We start from the raw sequence: 23,316 nt of genomic DNA on the forward strand, positions 1-23,316 counted from the left end.
GAATACCCACAGTCTGTGTGATACTCTTCTAGTAGATTGGTAGCCTAGTCAAAATCTACTTTGGCACTCGTTTCAAATTAAAATAGAGTGATACATTACTTCTAGCTCCACCATTTCGTAGATACTTGTAGGAACCTGCAGCTAGAAGAGGAGATAATACAAACATAAATATTATAGCAGTGCCGCATTTGAACCATGGAGCATTCTGTCTAGGGAGTTAATATATTCTGATCTTACTAATTCCAACTGGAACTTTCTAGTTCAAACTAGAAGTAATGAGCACTTAATTAGGAAATTGATGTTAGTAGGTCCCACTAATTTGCAAGAAATAATAATAACATGATGAAGTTCAGGAAGGAAGAACTGGTGCACAATTTCCCGGAAAACGTAGGTAATAATGTCATTCATGGTGACACACCATGGTATTCTTTTAGTATGGGAATAATTTGGTCACACACACAATTTTAAGTAGATGTAGGTACCTTTTAGGTATGATTGGTATGAACTATGAATCACTCAGGTTACATAGGTAATTGAAATATTAGACCAGTGCCGTGCGCTTTGATTTGGTCCGTCAGTGTGAAAAGCAAATTTATTAAAGTTGTTGTGAACCCATTACTGTCCACTGCTGGTCACAAGTGTCTTCATGCGTAAGGAGTTTAGGCCGTAGTCCACCACGCATGCCAAATTCTAATTGGTAGACTTCACACCTTGAGAACTTTTTAGGACTTTCAATGTGTGGGTTTCCTCACTATATCACAAAGAAAAATCATATATAGCATATCAGGTCGAATCCCAGGTTACCCAGGTCCCTGGGACCTTCCGATTGAGAGGCCAAGTTTTACCTACTGCTTGTTCATTCTAGTTCCCAGTTACTGAATACAATGTCTTGACACTGATTGGCCTAAAAAGGAGCGAATTGAATTTGCAACTATTAATAGAACGGAGATGATTATATTGATCTCATTCTCTAATTCGATTATGCCGCGTCAAATGTCAGTAGGCCATGCAATGATCGAATAAAGCGCGACATTTGCCGTAATAGCGGTCACCTGTTGATTTGGCGGGAGACTACGCACTGCGCGCCAACTTCCGTACGTTTCCCTCTAGCCCATTTCATTTAATGCATTTGTTTATAATTGCATGTCTTAATATTTAAAGATTTTATCCACCAAAATTAAATTAAATTATTGGCTCAGTGTGAGTCGAACTCACATACAAAGGGTGGCGTTCCAATCAATTTTAATTTATTTTTATTTTTAGTATTTATCATGATAACAGCCGCAGAATTAAATTATTTTTGAACATTTGTACTGTCTACCCTACTACTAATAACGTCTTTATTAGTTTATTAGTATATGTATGGATTCAATTGATACAGTGAAAAATGCTGATAATTAGAGGTTTCTTATTTTAAACTCCATTTCTAATTTTAAGTTATTTCTTGTTTAAAGTGTGTGTGTGTATTTTTTCAATTTAGTGTATATCATGGTCGACTGAATTGCTGATGACTCAGTTTGGCAAAACAATCAATCAATCGACTAATGTATCTTCTTGTATAATTGATTGGCAAGATACTTTTAATATATAGGTATTTGATACTTGATACATATTATGCACTTGAGTTTTTTATATATCTACGTAATTTTTATTTTAAAGTTAATGTACTTACAAAAACTACTTAATATTTGTAAATAGTTAATAATACGTGAATCTTAGCTACCCTAGTAGTTTAACAATATTCAAATCATTACGTGGATTCATCTAATAATAGATTGATAACTACACACGTAATATGTGAGAAATATATTAATCCTAGCTAGAGTGATTGAAAGGTGCTAGATAAAGATGGGTTACAAATTATTTATGTAACTCCGACAAATGGAAGCATAACTGAGATTTAAAGCCTAGACTTCCTGCAAGAAAAATTGAATTTGCCACTACTATGCTATAGACGAATACTATAAAAGTTGAAAGTGTAATTTTTAATACAACTTTAGCTTTACAACTTAGCGAAATATCAACAAAGTGAAAGAATAAAATATTAAAAATCAAAATGATCTCACTTTTTTATTTATCCATTAATGTTAAGCTAAAATGAAAGAATCCAAGGCTACAATACCTGTCAAGCTAGACAAATGTCAACAGTCAAACTGACGAGACACTAAAATGGCGTCGCTATCATTGAAGTAAAGAAAGTGACGCGGTGTTAATAATTTGTTAAAACTTGGATAAAATATACATTCAATTAGAATAAAACACAACAACATTTATTTTCAGGTAACAAATAATTGTATAAGTTATGTACATTGTCATAATCCGAAGAGGCACTGCTTTAAATATGAGAGCACTATCATTAATGCAAAGTGTACTTAATTTTGTTTTTCTTTTAAAATAAGTACATTATTTCTTAGAGGTAGTTTGTTCCACGTTACAACATAGTATTTGGAACTGGGTCGATACAGCAAATTACTAATTATGATGGTCTTTCTTAACCTATAAATTTAGCAACTTTGTTACTGTTATTGTTGTATAAATTTTACTATTACGACCATTAATTTGTATGTTGTACATATAACAAAGAGTTCTAGGCGTTGCCTATGGACATCTGTAATTGGACCAAGTAAAAAATACATGAGCCTGACTTGATTTAATTGAAGTGATTGAGCGAGTTTGGTTCGACAAAGGAAGCAATTCTGGGTTTTGGTGGATGAGTGTGGATGCTGGCTGTCTTGCATGTGAGGCAAACATCTCAGTCCTCAGGAAAGTAGGAATGCATCTGTGATTGGTATTAGGTAGAATCCCGGTTTTGTATGGAGTTGGTTAAAGATGTCTATAGGCAGCAGTGACCACTTACTATGTGGAATGCAAGCTTGTTAGCTAGTTCATTAAATATGAAAAATTATCTTCACGGTAAAATAATATTTTTTTTTTTTTTCAGGTTTAACCCTGTTATGGCAACCCCGAGTAGTTACAAACCAAACGCATCAATGTCGATGCCAAGCCCACAGAACAATCCGCGTTTGTATTTTTATCCACCTTAGCATTATCCATCCATAGACAATAGTCATAGACAAGGCACTAGGATTGCCTGTATAGACGTTAGCCTATCTTGAAATGAATGTTTTGATTTATTAATAAATAAAGCTAATTACTAACTGATTTAACATGCGACAGTATGAAACTATGTTTCAAGCTCAGCAGAGTTGAATACAGTATGTACAGTACATGCAAGAGTTCATTTCTATCCTTTGTTATCTCAGGCTTTATTTCTTAAAAGATTAAGAAAAGAAATTCCAAATCTTAGGCTAATTCTTGGTAATGAATCGCCTTCTAAAGTAATAACTAAATTACCTATTAGTAGCATTTCTGTAACAAACATTCAGAATCAGCCTAAATAAGTTTGAAGTCAGTTGCAAATGTGTTGCTACCCTAAGATAGATAAATATCACATATCTTTAAATGTGACTTACGACAGTTCAGTAGAATCCACTAGCAGAACTGAAAAGTATAAGTAAGTGTGCATAGATAAAGTAACAAATTAGACTCCAAATTTGATTATAAGTAAAATCAGAATTATTGTGTTATAATGTCTCTGTATTGATTAGCCATGGAATAAAAAACTTGTATTTTTCATTGACATTGCTTTATACAGCATATTATGTTGGACAATAAAATACACTTTGTGGTTCTGCATACCAAAAGCGTATTTTATAAATTAAAGAGCCTATTTGTTTTCTTTGTCTATGTAAACACAGCAAAATAAACAAGCACAAGTAGATTGCAATTCTTAACCGATTTCCCAAAGGAAAGAGGTTTAAAATTGAGGAGATCTATGTGTCTCATATATATAAATATATTTATTTTTCTTTCATCCACCAATGACTATGAACTCGTGTGTGTACTGTACTTGGTATTGCTGGTATCTAACTGCTGTGTTGATCCTGAAGCATGATGCCTACGCTTTTATCTCAAACAATATTGCATCTGTAACAATACTATGATTTCTCTTTTAATTTTTTTCTTTATGCATTTTAGTCTTACATTGTTCTCTTATGTTGGTTTTGTTTCATGTTTTGTTATGTTGAAACAGACTACATGATTGTGGGGCCCCCAATGAGTTTCGGTATGATGAAAGGTAATACCAAAATGCGATTTACTTTTTATTTTATTATTTTCAAAATTTTTTTTATTCACACCCTCATACATCTACTCGGATCTAGGTACTGTGGGAGATTAAAATTATTAATTACACAAAATTTTCCCCGTTTCAACGACGAGCGACCATCATTCTAGAGTCTACTCCCTTCACTGTCCGCTATATTAGTGCCTACTAAACGTTGATCGCTAGTACTCACCGCTCGCACTAATCTTCCGTAACACGTCATAGATAGACGTCAGTGCATCGATACGATTTACTTTTGTTTGCCTCGTCCTGCTCCCGTCCCATCCCTTACGCTTTTTGTTTTTTCTTTCATTGTATTGCCGCGCTGCTTGGCTTGAAGGCGGTATGAATGCACCGCCTCACCATAACCAATACCAGTACCACCCGCAATACCAGGGCGGGCCGTCGGGGGGGTACGGCCCGTGGCAACAGCCCCGTTTCGGTGCAGAGAGCGCGCGGCGCGCGGCCGGCGGGGGCGGGGGCGGCGGCGCGGCGCAGGCCGGCAAGGACGATAAGACCAGCCCCTTTGTGTCCACCTTGCACTCGCACCCCGGGTTCCAGCCGCAGAAGATCGGCAAGGGTGCTGGGGCGGTGAGTTGACACTTTTATTTATGTACAGTAATACCTCGGACTTACACGATTGGTGGGACCGAGCGATATAACCGTGTAAGTCGAATTCGCGTAAGTCGGGGTATGCATGTACATACCATTGTATGGTATGATTTCGAATGTTGACATCGCGCAACAAATAAAAATGTTTACATGAATAATTGTAGGGTTATCGACCAACCATAGGAGAATCGACGAGATTTGAAAATCGCGTAACCCCGAATTCGCGTAAATCGGGGTAACGTAAGTCGGGGTCTTACTGTATTTAAGTAGATCTAAGGTGTAATAAGGTAGAAAACTGCATTACTTTGTTATAATTTGTCACAGGACTTTTACTCATCTTATAAGGACCAAGGGCTCAAGTACCCCAGAGTCTAAGATCACATAATTGAATCCATCCTTCAGGGAATAGCAAATTTTCGGAAAAATAGGAGAAGAGATTTTTTTATTGGACTTACAATATGAAGTATATCAAGATTTAGATAATTTCTAAAATTGGGAATTTCCAAACGTGATTTTTTTTAATCAATTTCCAAATTTTAAGATAAGTTATAACAATGACACTATGTCACTACTATATTGTTATAATGACAAACTGTATGGTAAGGTTGAATAAATTCCTAGATACAAGAAAAATACAAACCTATCAATACTTCAAAGAACTGATACATAAAACATGTTTACACCAACAATAATCCTAAAACAGGGGGCCGGCCTCCCGAAGCCGCCGAAGCCGCCAGAGAAGCCCCTGATGCCGTACATGCGGTACTCCCGGCGAGTGTGGGACAGCGTGAAGGCGGCGCACCCGGACCTCAAGCTGTGGGAGATCGGCCGCATCATCGGCGGCATGTGGCGGGACCTGCCCGAGACCGAGAAGGCGGGGTTTGTTGATGAGTACGAGGCTGAGAAGGTACGGCACTTGATATAATGATAGTGAAACAGCATGTAGATCAACTGATGTTAAGTGGTCACTGCTGCCTGTAATTAGTCTCACCAAATTTACCATCTGACTTACATATGAGGTCATATGAGATTACATATGTAAAACCTCTGGAGTGGCAACAAATCTGTCATCGGTGTCAGACAGAACACCTGTTTGATAGCTTTAAAGTTTTAGTCAAACTGCTAAGAGCTCCACCGCCTTCATAGGGCGCTATTTGTGTATGATAAAACAGAATATTAAATGATGGCTCAATTTCGAAGCAAAACGACTGAAAGCAATCTTAAGTGTTATTACTAATTTATCTGGGTTGATTAGAGAAAGTCATAAACTGAAATCAGATGAACCATATAGTCGTGAACATAATGGTAGGAATGGTACAGGATCCCTAGTATAGTTTTCATCATTTATTACTAACAAGCTGATTTTTCGTGAGTAGCTTCGTTTCGACAAGACGCCCAACATTTTTCCTTACAGCAATGTTGGTAAATGGTAGCTTGATGGGGCAGCAAGGATAAAATATGTTGACCGGACGAATTCTAAAAATTTATTACTAACCAAATTTTTCTTTGTTAATTATCAAGATAATTATTTAAATAACGTGAAAAAATATTTGTCCTACAAAATATAAGGTTTTTATTAAGGCGTCCCCCCTCTCCAACATGTATCATAAACAAGGTCATGAAAAATAATTACTAACCAGCTGATTTTTTTTTTATTGGCTGTCTACCATTTACATAGTCTACCATGCACATTGTCCTACAAATTGCATGGTATGTCATCTCGGACCTACGCTGAAAAGATGTTAATTCCGCAGGATTATTTTTTTTATTAGTAACTGTAGGACAAAGGTATCACGTGATAGGATAATATAATTTTTATCTAAATAAAACAATGTCCTACAAAAAAAAGGGTAACTTTTATTAATCCTACAAGATTTGTAATTTAACTATAATATACTATAAATAAACTATAAAACTGGCGGACTGGAATAACGTACTTCGCAATTTGTAGGACAATGTGGGTAGTAAGCTGTGTAAATGTTAGACAGCTAATAAAAAAAAATCAGCTGGTTAGTAATTATTTTTCATGACCTTGTTTATGATACATGTTGGAGAGGGGGGACGCCTTAAAAAAAACCTTATATTTTGTAGGACAAATATTTTTTCACGTTATTTAGATAATTGTCTCGATAATTAATAAAAAAAAAATCGGTTAGTAATATTTTTTTTTGATTCGTCAAATCAACATATTTCATCCCTATTATTTTAGTTATAAACCACAATTGAGAACTTTCGTACGAGAATTTGTTGGGCGTCTCATTGAAACGAAGCTATTCTGGAACACTCAGCTTGATACTAATTATTTTTACATTAAGTATTAGTACTACAACTTTTAAGTGTAGGTCCGAGATGACATACCATGCAATTTGTAGGACAATGTGCATGGTAGACTATGTAAATGGTAGACAGCCAATAAAAAAAAAATCAGCTGGTTAGTAATTATTTTTCATGACCTTGTTTATGATACATGTTGGAGAGGGGGGACGCCTTAATAAAAACCTTATATTTTGTAGGACAAATATTTTTTCACGTTATTTAAATAATTATCTTGATAATTAACAAAGAAAAATTTGGTTAGTAATAAATTTTTAGAATTCGTCCGGTCAACATATTTTATCCTTGCTGCCCCATCAAGCTACCATTTACCAACATTGCTGTAAGGAAAAATGTTGGGCGTCTTGTCGAAACGAAGCTACTCACGAAAAATCAGCTTGTTATTAATAAATGATGAAAACTATACTAGGGATCCTGTACTAGAATGTTCACTCAAACTGAGTGAAAAAACTCAGGTCAGGTCAGCCCAAAGGTCAGCAGGTCAGATATTGCGGGTCTGTAGACTTTACTCGTAATTTTTAGAATTTTTCCTCGCATCAGTATTTCATTCAAAAATTAAGAGTAGATAACTAAATTGCAAATAAGTTAATCTAAAACTTTTCATACTAGGGCAGTGGAATTTAATCCATATATTTTGAACTTAGGCGCAGTACACAGAAATGTTGAAAGCATACCAATCTTCGCCAGCGTATATACAATGGTTGGCGCACAAGGCACGAGGTATATTGAAATTTGAACCGAGAGGGTTATATGTATAATACCACCGCCTCACGTCACCGGCTTCATTAATAAGGGTTTAGGTGCATATGGGACTTTGTGTTCATTATTTCATGTTAGCGAGTTTGATCTTACAAAGGGCAGCTGTTAAACCTATAGGATCATCAGTAATATAAGAAAGTAGCCCTAAATTACAAAGTAAATTTATATGCCTTTGAACTCGCTGATGTAACTAATAAACATAAATATTTTTTGTGTCATTTCGCAATGTGGTGAACATTCTCATCGGATCATGCCAGGCTAGGTAGAGATGCTAGACACTGTACATTTTATATGCACTGAAGTGTACAAAATAATATATGGGGAATAAAAAACATAAATACTTGTCTTATTTTTTGTGCATAAATAAATAATCTTGCAAACATTTTGTAGACAAGTGGTCTTTTGTTGAAGATAAATTATTTTCTGTTAATCTTACCTCTATATAAAACGATGTTGAAGGTTTAAGAAAATAAAATTTAGTTTTCCAAAAAATTGTGAAATGTAAAACATGCCATCATATTGCCGATAGTGTGTATCGATTCAGATCTATACAATATATATTGTCTTAACCGATACCCTATCGACGTCTGTGACTAACATAGCACATAGTAACGCTAATTTTGTCCACATGCACCGTCACACCATACATAACGCACATCGCTAGTCGGAGTATGAGAAAAGTCTCAAGGCGTATCACAACTCGCCCGCCTACCTCGCGTACATTGCGGCGAAAAACAAGGCTGTTGGTAAGGGTTGAGCTGTTTGCATGCATGTACGGTGTAAGGTTATATAGTTGTGTGTGCGTTAAGCTGGTAAAGTGTTGAGCTATTTGTTCGATGACGTCATTACACTTAGGGACCGATTAGAGCATTTAGTACATTGATCATGATGTCATATTGCCCTGATCGTTTTCATATTGCAGTGTTATATTGAAATTGCCATTTTTTTATTGATATGCGACTCGTCATTTTATTTTTACAACATAATATGACATGAAACGTCTAGCACTAAAAACCCATTTGAATTATATATGTTATTCAATTTTAACCTCCAAAAAATGATGATAGCTATTACTCTGCTAGCTTAACGCACATGAACATTAATTTAATACTGTGCTATTAACAGGACAAAAAATATTTATTAAAAAACGTGTGTAGTGGAACAAATATCGATAAAAACTAGCATTTAATTCTATAATATTTTTCAAAAATAATATATTAAACAGTTAGTTTCTTAATATGATACACAATAATAATATCAGTTGTATTCTCATTATCATTGGTGTTTTAATGGAACACCTCATTTTTTTACTTAAATCAGTTCATTTTTTAACACTTCATTTAAAATCCTCCAGTATTGTCGATGTTAAATTATACATAATAAAATATGGGGTGACCTGGTGATAAAATTAATATTGTCTTAACCTATCAAAGAGTCGAAACTAAAAATCATTTTAAAACGAAGATGATGTCGAAATAATCTACGCCCGATATGAGCACATATTATTGCATATTGCTGAAATATGTATAAGCTATAAAAGCTTGATCATATTGCCCCAATCACTGATACCATATTGCAAGTATATTGTCAAAACTGGTTACATTTATTTTATCCCTAAGTCATCCTTATCCTTATTTAGCGAATATTTCTTACAATTTGACTTCTCGAGTATTTTTTCTCTTAAGTATCTTACATCTTACATATTATATAAAGTTACCTGTTCTCTTACTCTTTTCAGTAATTTGACTTAGCAATTTTGATGCATGCATTTTGTTCTAATTCCCTTTACTTATCTTTGATAATCTTCTTAATTTTAATAACTAGAGTTTTGTGTCAGTAGTAGGTAACCTGGAGGAGGAGAGTTCAAGCAAGAAGGGCAGCTCGCAGAAGGAGCAGCAACAGCAAGACAGAAGAATTGATATTCAACCAGCTGAGGATGAAGAAGGTAATAGAAGATGTTTCATAATGTTTCCAGGATGTATAGGATAGTTGTCAGAAGTAGAATCCTCTTTTCAATTTAAACAAATTTTATCATGATTGTTGGAATTTTGATACAGTTTCATGTAAATAAACTGGCCACATTATATCCCGAACTTAGGTTTGAAAACATGCCCAGAAGAAAAGATCGTATGTGTAAACCACAGTAGAGTCCGCGCCAAACTGCTAGTCCGCTCCGAATATAGAAACGAGTCGTGTCGCAATAGCAAATTGTAGATATTAGCGGGACGAAGACAGCGCGGATCCCCCGGGCACCCTCCGCTGCCCGCTCTCGCCCGCGGATACATAGCTGCGTTAGTGTGCCCTTACGTTGCTACGGAGTATATGCGCGCATTGACTTCAGAGCGGACTTGTAATTTGGCGCGGACAATTGTTATTTTACTTACAATTGTTATCAATTTATCCATCTACATTTCTGAAGGTTGGCTTACATAAAAGGCGGCAACCCAAATCATCAGTAGTGGCAACGCATCTGTGGTCGACTTCATGTATAACCTTTGTTCTATACCAAGTTGGTTGCTGACCATAGACGGCTGTTAACACTTACAGTCACTCAGATAGACTATGCTTGTCACTTCAATATTATTAATAGTTAACATATACAGATCAAGACGAGAGCCTGTCGGTGAAGCACGTCGCCTACGCGCGGTACCTACGGAACCATCGTCTGATCAACGAGATATTTTCTGACACAGTGGTACCAGATGTGCGCTCAGTCGTCACCACCGCTCGGATGCAGGTGAGGACACTATATCTATAACTAAGGTATAGTCCTAGTTGCGTCGCAATAGCGAATTTATCCAAACCCCCCCCCCCCCTTGAGATCATGGGTGTTAGAGACAAATATCCTGACTCCAAAGTAAATCTAAATACATTTATTTTTATATGAATCTGTCTGGTTACTAATCTCATAATGAAATATGTTCCAATATACCATGGATTAGTGTTTTAGATATAGGTATGGATATTAAAGAGGCAGAAAATATACCCCAGTGTTTTTAAAAAATATTATGTAAAAAAAATATATAAATTGTTAAAAGACATCATTTGTATTCATTCAATTTTTATGACCAAGTATAGGGTATTCATTTATTTATTGCATCACTTCTAACATAAACTAATGGAATAAAAGGGCAATCTTAATTAATGGTTCTCATATATGACAATCATCCTCTATATACATTTTCAGATTTTGAAAAAACAAGTACAGTCACTTACAATGCATCAGAAGAAACTCGAAGACGAGTTGCAGCAGATTGAGGAAAAGTTTGAAGCCAAAAAACGCAAGTTTATGGACAGCAGTGAGGCTTTCCAGGAGGAATTGAAAAAGGTATTGAATTTTTTATTTTTACAATATATTTTAAAAAGGTGCTGAAATAACACAGATTCAGTCATGTTTGGTAATTTTGTTGTCTTTTTGGAGACACCACTGCCACATTTATTTCTATCTTATTATAACAATAGTGTCAAGCGCAGCTGTGTTCTGGTTTAAAGGTTGTAAGTATCTGAAGTGTTTAAAGTACGTTTACAGTGGTACCACCACATCTATGGGTCACCTTGACACTTTTGAGGTGGATTACAGTACAGATGCCTATTGGCTGATGTAGCCACTTATCATCTGGTAGACTACATTCCCGTTTGCTATAAAACAATGGTTCGGCGTGTTCTAAAAGTAGTGTTTGTGTTTCAGCACTGCAAGCCGGCGGTGGACGAGGACACGTTCTCGCGTATGGTGGACAGAGCGGTGGACCAGCTGCGGCGCGGCGCGCACCCCGCGCACCCGCTGCCGCGCGCCGTCAACAAGGACGAGGTACCGTAGCGAGCCTGAATAGATGCGCCATGACACGATAGTGTTGTCGAAGTTTCTAAACTCATTCTTTAGAGTCTGTATATATCTGACGAAAAATGCGTCGCGCGTATCGTCGGTCGATTAAATTAGACCTGCCACATTACGTGTCTTGTCTTGCCTGTACACAAACGATCTCTGCTGATGTTGGATTGTCAAAAATGTCAAAATAAACGTGGCGCGTGGCCGACCGACTGATGATGCGTTGACGGAAACGGAACATACATCTTATGCTCGACGCACTTTCCGATTGTAATTGTCTGTTGTGGTGTAACGCGACCGATATTACGTCACGCATTTTCCGTCTGATATGTACCAACCCTTAAGTGTACCTAGATGGCGTAATCCGAAATTATACGGGTAAAAAAAATATTGAAAGAAGCCAAAATTGTTGATAATATTTAATATATTATCTTTAGTTTTTAAAAATCTCTCAATAGCCAAGAACCGAACGATTGCCGCTTATAAGGCCGGCACGCATAAAGCGTTGCGGCACGGCTTAGTGGCGCAAAGAGCGGCAACGCCTTTTGTGTGTCAGCACATACGCCTTGTGTGTTGGGTGACGGCGCCGATTTCGACGCTTCGACGTCGCAACTCGCTTCATGACGAAGTACGGTAAAAGTGTAATGACAATTTCTAAAATTCGCTACAAACTTTGTAAAATAGTTTTCTTACCCAATTTTAGCCAATGGAGCAAGACCAGAGCCCTATCAAGACAGAAGCTAACGGCCCGAACCCACCAACCCAGGTGGACAAGGTATCCACAACCGACGTCAACAAGCCTGATGGCAACGTCACCACCGAGCTGAATAAACCTGAAGCCGTGAAGAAGGACCCAGTGGCCGCTGAAGGCAATGGCAGTGCAGCAGAAAATGACGGTAAATATTATATATTCAATTATAAACTTTACCTAATGGAACGTGTGGAGCTGGAGTTACTTCCGATCACATTGTTTTATCTGTCTAATAATCGCATATTTTTATAATACGCTTTTTACATAGCGTTTATTTATTTCAAAACTCACAAAAACCACTCAATTATTCACAAGTTGCCATAATAAAATATCCTTATCTTAATGTTAAAAATGTAAAAAAAAGCAGAAAGCAGTAGTGTGTATTGTTAAATATATTTTTAGGTGAACGTAAGGAAGAGAAACTGCTAGAGCCGAAGGCCGAAAACAAGGAAGCACCCGGCGCTCCACACCCCATGCCGACTCAACTTATTTCTTCGCCGCCGCAACATGGTACAAAAGATTATTAATTGTTATAAAAAAACACGCTTTCTACTCTTACACTTAGCATCATACTAGGGCTAGGGATACTTCCCTGTATCGTGCTTTTCGTCAAATACCAGATCCCAAACGAATCGATTCATTCTGTCGGGCCGGGGATCTAACCCGCGACCCTCAGAGCATCAGGTCGGTATGGAGTCCGCTCCGCCACTCGGGTCGTCGAATAGTAGACATCTTTGTGGATTACCAAATATTTCTTTATAGTAGCAGCGACGTAGTGCTGTTTTGGTTTAAATAGGGTTTGGTACACAGACGGTTCAACTAAGGATTTATTTACATTTACCGACACAAAGCATTTGCATGTGCATTAACGCAAGCAGTACAAACTGTCAAAATTCTGTACAGTATAAGGTCCTTATTCGCGCTTCCTTCATTCGCGTTTTCACTATTCGCGGATGAAAAAAATGCAACCCAATTCCTATATTCGCGGCTAAAAATTTCTTTATTCGCGGATTTAATAAATACATACATAATAATAAAAGGATTCCAATAGATATCCAACCAAATATCCTTTGTAAATGCCGTCAAAAGGACTACAGGAAATGTTAAATTCATAGCCCATTGAAGAAGAGGCTTCAACAAGCTCTAGGAACGTGACATTTAATTTGAAAAATCTTAGTGAAGGTTTAATAATGGCAAATGAGCTTTGCGTTTTTTTTTATGAACATTGATCCGTCTACGGAACGAAGTTTTATTTTTAAGAGGCAAATTGCTAATGCGACTGCTGTGTATCAGTCTGAATTGAAGGAGCTTTTAAAAACTGCCAAGCTAGAGTAAATACAAAATTCTTCAAACCATTGCCTAAGCCTTAAGATATTTCAAAATATATCAATCAAAATGTTCAAAAATTTCAATTTATTTGTTTTTTTTTATTTTGTCACCTAGGAACGTATCCCCTTCAATTCCATACAAATTACCATTCCGTATTCACGGTTTCTTTATTCGCGGCTTATTTATGGAACATAAACCCCGCGAATAAAGAGCTTTTACTGTATAGAAGTACATAACTTGTGTGTTATATATTTTTACAATAATTATAAATGTAACTATAATGAATGTTTCTTTAGCAATGATGATGCCGCCCAACCCGAACGCGCCCGCTCACCCCGGCCCGCCGCCGCCGCACGGAGGACCCCCGCCTCCCCCCGGTCCTGGTGAGTTTAATAATGAATTTCCTCTATGAAATTTGTATTTAATTAACTTTTTTGGTTTCCATATATTTTTCTACAATTTTGGACAAAAATAGACCAGTTTTAATAAAAACTTTACGATTTATTATATTTTCAATAAAATAAAAGTATAAAATACTGCAGTCGGCCATCTTGTCTAACACGCTAATCGGAACGAAATGACGTCATTTTTTTGGCGTGTCACCGTATTGCTTGAACTTTTCTATGGGATATTGAGGCGTGACGTCACTCACGGACGCCATGACACCCGTGAGCGTTTTCGCGCTTAATTCAAAATTTGTTTTAAAAATGCTAATATTTCCGTTAATACTGAATTTATTGCCGAAATAATACGATTTTTGGAATCAGGTACATGTCTAATGTACCTACATTATAGAAGGGCACTTCAAAATTTGTCATCATGCCCATTCAGCAAATTTTAATGAGAACAATTAAATAATAAAATTAATTTAGTTTCTTAAATAAGTCAGAAAATCAATGTAACCTGTATATTTTATTCCTATCATTAAATCTACCGAACCCGAAACATTTGCGTGTCAGCTGTATCATATCTAGATCATGAGATTTTGTATTCCTGACAAAAGTTTTCGATAGTGACCTGAGTATTTTTATGTCGACTTATTTTAAAGACCAGTAATTTAAACGAATTGTCTTTTAGCTTTATAAACGACCGTTTTTTTCGTCCCCTACTCATGGTAATATAGCTTCTATAGTATATTTTTCTTATTGTTTCGGTAAAATGCCACCTGTCAGTCCAGCCCGTAGCCTACAGCGCGGGTCACCAACATGATGTTTTATGATCCAATGTTTGTAGGCGGCTACGGCGGTGCGTACGGCGCGCGGTACTACGGCGGCTACGCGGGCGGCTTCCCGGGCGGCTACGCGCACGGCTACTACCCGCCCGAGCACTACGCGCACGCGCCGCACCAGCCCCACCAGCCGCACCAACCCCACCAGCCCCACCCGCATCATGATGTTAAGGGTGAGTACTTCGTAACTTCACAGATAACTCATGAAGTGTATTTTATTGTGCAGTTCGCATCTTCAAAGAGAACTCTTGGAGTGTTTTTATTCTGCCTTAAAGTCTAGGTTCGCAAAAAAAAGTCAATAAATCATATTCTTGACTGATTTTTTTAGTGAATCCATTTGCATATTTATTTTGGTATAAAATACTTTTTATCCATTAAGCTTGGTAAAGCTTGACATATATTGGGATCATAATGATCTTATACTATTTCTACGCAAACGCGAAATTGCTATTTTGTTACAAAATTCACAAGAGGGCAGTTTTGCGCGATTGTGTAACTGCGCCGGTTACGTAGTAGCAACACACTTTATAAAGGTAGGTGATCCCTTTGTGGTTCAACTCCGACGGCACCACCTCCACATCTATTTCTACCTATTAACAGTAGTGTTAAGCGCTGTTGTATTCTGGTTTGAAGGGCGTGGTAAGCGAGACATACTTTTAGTCTTCAGAGGTAGCGACGCATCTGTGATTGACCTCTGGTAGGACTGTATTCTCATCTGAGGTTGGTTATCCATGTCCATAGGCGACAGTAACAACTTACCCTCAAGTGAACTGTGTGCTATTTTTAACTTTATCGTTGTTATTTTACTATTTATTTACAGTTGAGGAGCCACAAGTGAAGAAGGAGACCGAATGATTGTCACCAAAGCGCGTCGTAAAGCGACGTCGCAAAGTGAACAAGGACGCTCAGTGAAAGACTGCAACATATGAGTGAAAGTGCTATAATGTATAGAAATGTTTGATTATATGTTGGAAAATTGTATGATGATGCAAAATTTAGGAGTCAAAAAATGTATTCAAAATTCAAAAAGAAACAAGGTTTTTGCGATACAGTATGTTTCTTCCTATAAAAGTAGTGTAATGCACTGCTGTTTTAAGAAAAAGATGTGGCGAGGGAGACACTATGAAAGTCTTAGCTATGGGGAACATTTCGAGGGTTCTAACAACTCCTAAACTATGGATTTCAATATCTATAACAAATCTTTGGATGACCTTAGATGGATTTTGACCATATCTGAGATTGATACAGATATCTATGGCCACTTACCATCTTATGAACTACATGTTACTTTATCACCACTGTATTCCAAAAAAAAATTGCAAAAAAATTAAACCTAAATTCGCCACTGTACAATTGTATGTACTATGGACCTGTTATTTAAGAATGTGACTAAAACTGAGTGATGGAACATTCCTTGAATTGATTATAAGTGAATTGTGTACGATGTTTTTTTTTTTCTTAATTTTCATTGTTTATGAAAGCTTGGATTATTAAATGATAGGATATTATAACTTAACCTATGGGTATAATTGATGGTTCAAACTTGAATATGAACTTATGTTGTATGGGCTTGGTTGAAAGAGTGATATATTTTATTGTTTCAAATATTTGGAATATTGAATATATTATTCGTAAATATACTTTATATAGGATGTAAGTCTATATGGTTAGATACAGTGTTTTGAAGTATCTATGAGCTTAGGCTTACCATTACTCAAATAAAGCCCTCCTCAATAAATTTTAAACAAGTTTTGTCTACCAAAATTGACAATATTTGCTTACCTAGTAATTTAGAACCGTAGTATGGGCAAAAGTTGGTTAAGATTATTATATCTAATATATAAAATTCTCGTGTCACAGTTTTCGTTGCCATACTCCTCCGAAACGGCTTGACCGATTTTGATGATTTTTTTTGTGCTTATCCGGTATCTATGAGAATCGGCCAACATCTATTTTTCATCCCCCTAAGTGATAAGGGTTGTTCACCCTTAACATTTTTATATTTATATGGCAACACAACGTTTGCCGGGTCAGCTAGTAAATCTATATGCAGACTATATGATTTTATAGTACTACTAGTACTTTTTAATTGACTTTGTTACTACACTTATTTAATGAATATCGGTAATAACTGTAATAAATAATTATTATTTAGATAATTTTCTAGTTTTCTAGAACTAACATATGGATAAAAAATAGCATTAGGATTTATATGGTATGTGGAAATACGTTTGTAATTTGTATATTAAAATAAACAAATGATGTTATAAGACATTTAATTAAAATAGGTCTAAACATATAGACAGTTAGATTTAGTAATCATATAGTTTTACAATAAATAGTTCTTATAGAATACTGAGACATCTATATGAGCCGCCTGGCATGATCAATTGCAATTGAACACATCCATGATTTCTAATGACAATTGTCAAAGTAATTATCTTGTAACTAAAATACAATTTTCTCTTCAAGTATTCGTGGAAGACAATTCACATATACATGTGAAACTAATAATTTTCAAAAACATATTTTCAATAAACATAAATTTGCTTTTCCCTATAGCGAAAAATAGAGCACAGCTCTAGTCTTCATCACACACAATAATATAGATGAAGTAATCAAATACATGGAAAAGCAGCACTTTTTTTTTAATACATTATTAGAAAAGTTTACCCTAATAACTATGAGACATATTTTACATTGAAATTATTTTACAGATTGTACGAGTGTTTCTTATAGGAAGAATTCTTACAATGTAACCAAATTCTCTTTCATAATTTTGTTTTTGTCAAAAATACGTAAAGATACTTCGCCGCCTTGAAATTGAATGAAGCCACAAAAGGCTGATTTGTCAGTTACTTTTTTGAATTTTTGACAAATAAAAAACATTTTTAGAGAAATTTCACGAATAAATAACTAATACTGCGTAATTTACACTATAAATAAATAAATATTTCAAATATTTTAAGGACATTTTTCAATTCTCAAAACTGGTTACATTTTCTTGTTAGGAGTAATCTTTACGAATCTAAGATCAATATATAGTTTCCTCATTTGCAACTGATCATCTCAGGGCCGAGTAAACGAGCAGTTTATCTATTCTCGTCCATCAGGATGCGTCTGTTGAAACGGCCGAATTGCGCGATGATTGGCTGCCCGTTCAGTATGGTGCCGTTGATCTCGTCCAATGCCTGAATGGCGAGATCTTCGTCTGTGAATAAATTACTTGTAAAGTATCTGGTGTTCTTTTTTAAACCCTTATCGACACTGGTCAGTGTTTGGCAAAATGAAATCTAACTACTGATTACTAACAACGATTACATATAGTAATCAGTAATTATAACTATAGATTACAAAAAGTAATCGTAAAGAGTAGTTAAACATTTTGATTACTAACTACTGATGGTAGTTGCAATCACGATTAAATGATTACTGATCATAACTACATATTTAAAATGATGTTGGGCCTTTAAAAATCGCATACACGAGCGCGAGTCGTTCATGTACCTACTTGTCGTTTGCTAGGTAGCTAGTTACGAGCCTATTAGAGCGAGGGTGCAGTAAGTCCTACCACCAAACAGACCATGGGCAGGAAATGAACCCACACCTTCGGGTTTTAACTCGGGTGGCTGTACAGGCTGTACTCTTATTCCACATTTTATTTCATTGCAGAATATAAATCCATAGAATTCAAATAATTAGTAGATATTAGCAGACAGTAGATATTGCTGCAATCTAGTAGTTATATTTAACTGCTAGATTGCAGTAATCAAATTAATAACTATATCATGTAGTTTGATTACTGTAGTTATGTTATGTTACGATTAAAAGTAGTTCACTACACTGTTATCATAACAAGATGTAGTTAACTACTATTAATCATAGTAATCAGATTACACATTGAAGTTAACTACGCCTAACACTGCTGGCGGTAGTGACAACTTACTGTTAGATGGACTACAAGCTCCTTTGCTAGTCATTTCTTGTAAAACTAATCCTAAGATTTGTTCCTCGGACACCTAACTAGAGGGTGAGTTGCAAACTCGCGTATAAAAGCAGTCACTATATCGGTCTGACACACAATCGCTAATTCAAGACTATTTTAAATAGGTGGTAGAACCCTGTGTTGTACAACTCCGGCGGCACCACCGCCACACCTATTTCTGCCTATTAACAGTAGTGTTAAGCGCTGCTGTGTTCTGGTTTGAAGGGTGTGGTAAGGGAGACATACTTTTCCGGGGCGTTCCAGCTTAGTCCTCAGGGATAGCGGCGCATCTGTAGTCCACCTTAGGTACGAATATCTAATCCTATCTGGGCTTGATTGCATATGTCCATGGGCGGCAGTAACGACTTACCATCAGGTGGACTGCATGCTCGTCTGCTACTCCTATATTATATATTTAAAAAAATCCAAATTCTCACAACTGAAGATGACAAACGCCTGTCCTTGCATACGGCCGGAGCAGAGCCGCATGTCAACGGGCCCGCCGTTGTCCAACAGGAACTGGTTGAACAGGAGCGACAGCTGGTCCAGCGTCACAGAGGGCGCTATGTTCCTCAGGTAGAGAGACTAAAGAAAAAAATAAGTTAAGATTAATTAACGAACTTAATCGTTGTTATCTAAATTAATGGTTAACTTAAGTTAACAATTAACCGTCGTAGAGTCAACTTATCCTGATGGTTCCATCCATCTTTATTAATTATATGTAAAAATGATGGCATTAAAAAAAGATAATAATTATTATTTAAAAAAAGACAAACCCGCTGAGTTTCTTACCGGATCTTCTCAGTAGAGGTCGCGTTCCGATCCGGTAGTAGTTTAAGAAAAATATTGTACCTGACAATTTATAAGTGCAGTCGTTGGCCTATACAAAATAAATATATTTCATTTCATTTCAGTGAAATACGTGTTGGTGGTGGTATGTATGGTGTAACCGCAAAGTAACGCCTGATACAATTAACTATCTAAAGAAAAAGTGTTAAAGTGGTAAGCAGTTTAAAAAAAAAGCATAAAATATTGTCAAAAGTTTAAGCGTTAGAATTTATATCTCAAAATCAATCACTTGAATGAGGAAATAAGTAGTAAATACTTATGGTGATTTAAATTTAAAGGTGGGCGTAGTAACTACACAACTATGAGTATAGTAATGTTAGAAACTCAATTTAGTAATGAGAGAGAATCTGACATGTCTTTGATTTGTCAATCAGTTGGTCTTTCCAAAATATCAAATTTTGGGTGGCTCCATTACACGTTTTTCACTCAGTGAGGCAGTGTAGTAACATAATCTTGTATAGAAGCTTGGATATACAATTATCCATTATTATCCATTATTAAGTTAGATTAAAACTACTTCACAACAATCTGCCATAAATATGTATGATGGTATATATTTTACACCACGCAGTATGTACCACCCTCCCTCTCTCAAAGGATGCGTGCAGATGCAAAATATTAAAAATATACACCACCATACATACCACCACCAACACGTGTTTCGCTCCAAAACAGAGCATTATCAGGGTAAGTTGACTCTACGACAGTTAATCGTTAAGACTTAACATGGATTAAGCATAGGATAAGCATAGCGGTTAAGCATGGATTTCCGGAAACTAACACCTGATACAATTAACAAATGTATTATGGACAAATTTCTAGTAAAAAGTTCTTATGTGGGATCACCTTAAAATTATTTAATAAACAAAACTTTGCCCGTCTAGTATGTTGCATCAAGTTGCTACAAATATGCAATTAAGTAGTCTACTAAGCTGCATACTTATTGAAGATATTTACATTCGAAGGAACTCCCGGCTCATAGTCTTTAAAACGCTCAATCTTCCTTATGTCATCCAGGCACATCTTAGTGCCTTCTAGAAGCTGTTCCTCGGCTGGGTTTATCGGAGGAATGATATCTATTGCCTGGTACTCTTCATCAGTATCCTCCTCATGTAGAGGTCTTTGTAGAGGCTGCAGCCTCATGATCTCGTTGTCTTTCACTGTGTACATTGTTGGTTTCTTTGGGCCGATGATATTTTCTGCTTGGTTGTGATCTTGTCTCTTATCAGGCATTTCTTGCACATCCCACAGGCTGCCTGGCTTCGGTGGTTGTCTGGAGGTACCTGCTATATTTTTTGTGAAAATAAAACTCATCAATACATGTACATACTACCCGTAAAAAAATTACATTCCCTAAAATGTGAGAAATAATAAAATTTGAATGTGGATGAATAGTTATAAAAAAAGATTGTAAGGGTTGGATTTGAACCACGGACCACTAATGAAAGGTCACATTTCAACCACTAGGCTATCAGTGCTAACACACTTGTCTACTACTTCATCTATAAATAAATAATAAGACATACCTTCAACAGGAATCATTGGCTGCTTTTGTTGACTCAACAGCCTCTCTTTCTTCCTTTCCATGTGCCGGAGCATTTTACGACGCTTCGTTAATGGCAGCATGTCATCGTTATTGTGGTGACCAAACAAGTCCTCATCGAGTTTCTTCAAATTGTTCATAGGATGTCCTTCCGGGTAGAACATCATGGTAGATTTTTCTTCAGGTGCAACAGATGTGCTCGGTATGTCATGGACATCCTTTGAACTGTAAAAACAACATTCTAATAAGTTCATGTTAGGTAGAGTCTTTCCAAACTTCTAGTCCGCTCTGAAATTGTTGCATGCAGGTGTAATCAGAGCCAATGCAGTTGAACACATCTACAAGCATATACTCTGTAGCAATGGAAGCACACACTAATACAGCTATGTCCCTGTGGGCGAGAGCGGCAGATGCGTGCTGGGGGGTCTCGCTTTATCTTTGTCCAGCTAATATCTACAATTTATTATTGCCATGAGACTCATTTCTATATTCAGAGCAGACTAGCAGTTTGGTGCAGACTCTATAATTGATACGTTGTTCTGGCTGAGGACTATAATAGTCACCGCTAAAGTAAGGGATGATATGGCATTCACACCATTTCACTGAAAGACAAGTAGTGCAAAAAATATAGGTGTAGTGGGGGCACCTTCTCTGTCTAACGAGACTTTATCATCTTTAAAATTTCTAAATAGATTTTTAATTTTTCAATCCAATTAACGTCTTTACAGTATTCATCATTACACAATATTGAATATAACTATGTTTTACTTATTCTCATGTGAATATTTATTTCATTATATGTTGTAATAGTTATGTATGATATATTCTGAAATAAATGTTTTCGTTTTAAAATGACTACTTATCCTTTTCATTCTTTATTCTATGATGGAACAATTCAACAACATCTCTGAGACAGAAGCAAACTCTATCTTTTACGATATTCTAGATATCATATCGCTCAGGCCGTAGACCAAGGTCCAAAGATCGGGATGCTAACAGGTCAGACAGGAAAAAAGGCAAGACAGGAACTATGGGGGTAGAGTAAGACGAACAAAGTGGAGTGGATTCTAAATATTAAGTAACCCAAAATTCTGTACCTGCCAGATGTGGATTGAAAATCATTTATTTTGTTGTAAATGGCATCCAACTTGCTCTGCAGCACATTGGTCTCGATCTTCTTGCGCAGATCCAGAACTCCGGACTGATTCTCCTGGTAGAGTTTTACTTCCTCATTGGTCAAACCAATTTTTTTCAACCACTCCAAGTGTTGTACATCTTTTTCCGCTTTTCTGAAATCCTCGATGCTCGATATACCATATTTGGTAAAAGGCAGCACCTCGGTCGTCTTCTGGAACTCTTTCGGATATTCGGAGCTGGAAATACGTCAAATTCACGTAAATACGAACAAGTACATCTCAGTAACACCTCTGTGCTCTATAAATACAAACTCACCACATATTGATACAGTTCACATTTGTTCCAGTGAGTCTGTATCTATTTAAATCACAATCAGTTTCAAAACAATAAACATCCAATTGGAAAATACAACACTCGGATATAAATAAATACGATAATGCTTGCCTTCACTTTCAGCGTCCGTAATATTGATTGATCTAATCATAAATAATTTTGACAGTGACAAATTCTATTGTCTATGGAACATTAAAACAAAAATGTTTTAGATTGAACAAAGGTTTTTATGCAAAATCAAAAATAGTTATGTTTCTGAAAATATTTCAATTAAAATAATGTTGGATAAAGTCCAATATAAAACATTGTTTATCTTAAATTGCGTATGGTTTTGTCTATGGTCCGGCTATATCCATAGACATATTTTTTTTTTATACCGGAACCATAAATATAATAACAGTACAAGCCGAGAGTACCAGTACTACCAACCGAAGAATAATATTTATGCTTGGTCAGTAATGGTCA

At 36.2% G+C, this 23,316-nt stretch overlaps 2 protein-coding genes across 7 annotated transcripts; one reads left to right on the plus strand and one right to left on the minus strand.

Annotated features, from left to right (window-relative positions):
* Positions 1-2,154: 2,154 nt before the first annotated feature.
* Positions 2,155-15,954, plus strand: Bap111 (Brahma associated protein 111kD). Of its 6 annotated transcripts, none has more exons than XM_073089469.1 (15): positions 2,155-2,280; positions 2,942-3,021; positions 4,094-4,138; positions 4,506-4,756; positions 5,481-5,684; positions 7,756-7,831; positions 9,708-9,815; positions 10,474-10,607; positions 11,058-11,198; positions 11,559-11,678; positions 12,400-12,592; positions 12,850-12,957; positions 14,073-14,159; positions 15,010-15,177; positions 15,825-15,954. In XM_073089469.1, exons 2-15 carry the CDS (start codon positions 2,955-2,957, stop codon positions 15,857-15,859), a joined length of 1,737 nt encoding a protein of 578 aa, XP_072945570.1. In that variant the 5' UTR covers positions 2,155-2,280; positions 2,942-2,954; the 3' UTR covers positions 15,860-15,954. The 6 variants fall into 6 exon arrangements, with proteins under 6 accessions (XP_072945570.1, XP_072945571.1, XP_072945568.1 ...); XM_073089470.1 differs by having other exon boundaries at positions 9,711-9,815; XM_073089467.1 differs by lacking the exon at positions 7,756-7,831 and adding an exon at positions 8,535-8,616.
* Positions 15,955-17,263: 1,309 nt separating this feature from the next.
* LOC140754456 (uncharacterized) lies at positions 17,264-23,008 on the minus strand. Its single transcript, XM_073089474.1, has 6 exons — positions 22,834-23,008; positions 22,479-22,754; positions 21,365-21,606; positions 20,796-21,124; positions 19,427-19,574; positions 17,264-18,215 (listed from the first exon to the last, which is right to left on the minus strand). Exons 1-6 carry the CDS (start codon positions 22,836-22,838, stop codon positions 18,097-18,099), a joined length of 1,119 nt encoding a protein of 372 aa, XP_072945575.1. The 5' UTR covers positions 22,839-23,008; the 3' UTR covers positions 17,264-18,096.
* Positions 23,009-23,316: the final 308 nt, after the last annotated feature.

This window comes from Epargyreus clarus, unplaced genomic scaffold, assembly GCF_041222505.1.
Source record: "Epargyreus clarus isolate Ecla_fem2 unplaced genomic scaffold, WU_Ecla_fem_2.2 ptg000029l, whole genome shotgun sequence".
Classification (NCBI taxonomy): Eukaryota; Metazoa; Arthropoda; class Insecta; order Lepidoptera; family Hesperiidae; genus Epargyreus; species Epargyreus clarus.

Coding starts and splice junctions, on each gene's coding strand:
- LOC140754456 (XM_073089474.1), bottom strand. Junction 21,607..22,478: donor TTTCAATCCACATCTGGCAG/GTACAGAATTTT, acceptor TTGTTTTTACAG/TTCAAAGGATGTCCATGACA. Junction 21,125..21,364: donor GCCAATGATTCCTGTTGAAG/GTATGTCTTATT, acceptor CAAAAAATATAG/CAGGTACCTCCAGACAACCA.
- Bap111 (XM_073089467.1), top strand. CDS start 2,955: ATGGCAACCCCGAGTAGTTACAAACCAAACGCATCAATGTCGATGCCA. Junction 4,757..5,480: donor TCGGCAAGGGTGCTGGGGCG/GTGAGTTGACAC, acceptor ATCCTAAAACAG/GGGGCCGGCCTCCCGAAGCC. Junction 9,816..10,473: donor ACCAGCTGAGGATGAAGAAG/GTAATAGAAGAT, acceptor TAACATATACAG/ATCAAGACGAGAGCCTGTCG.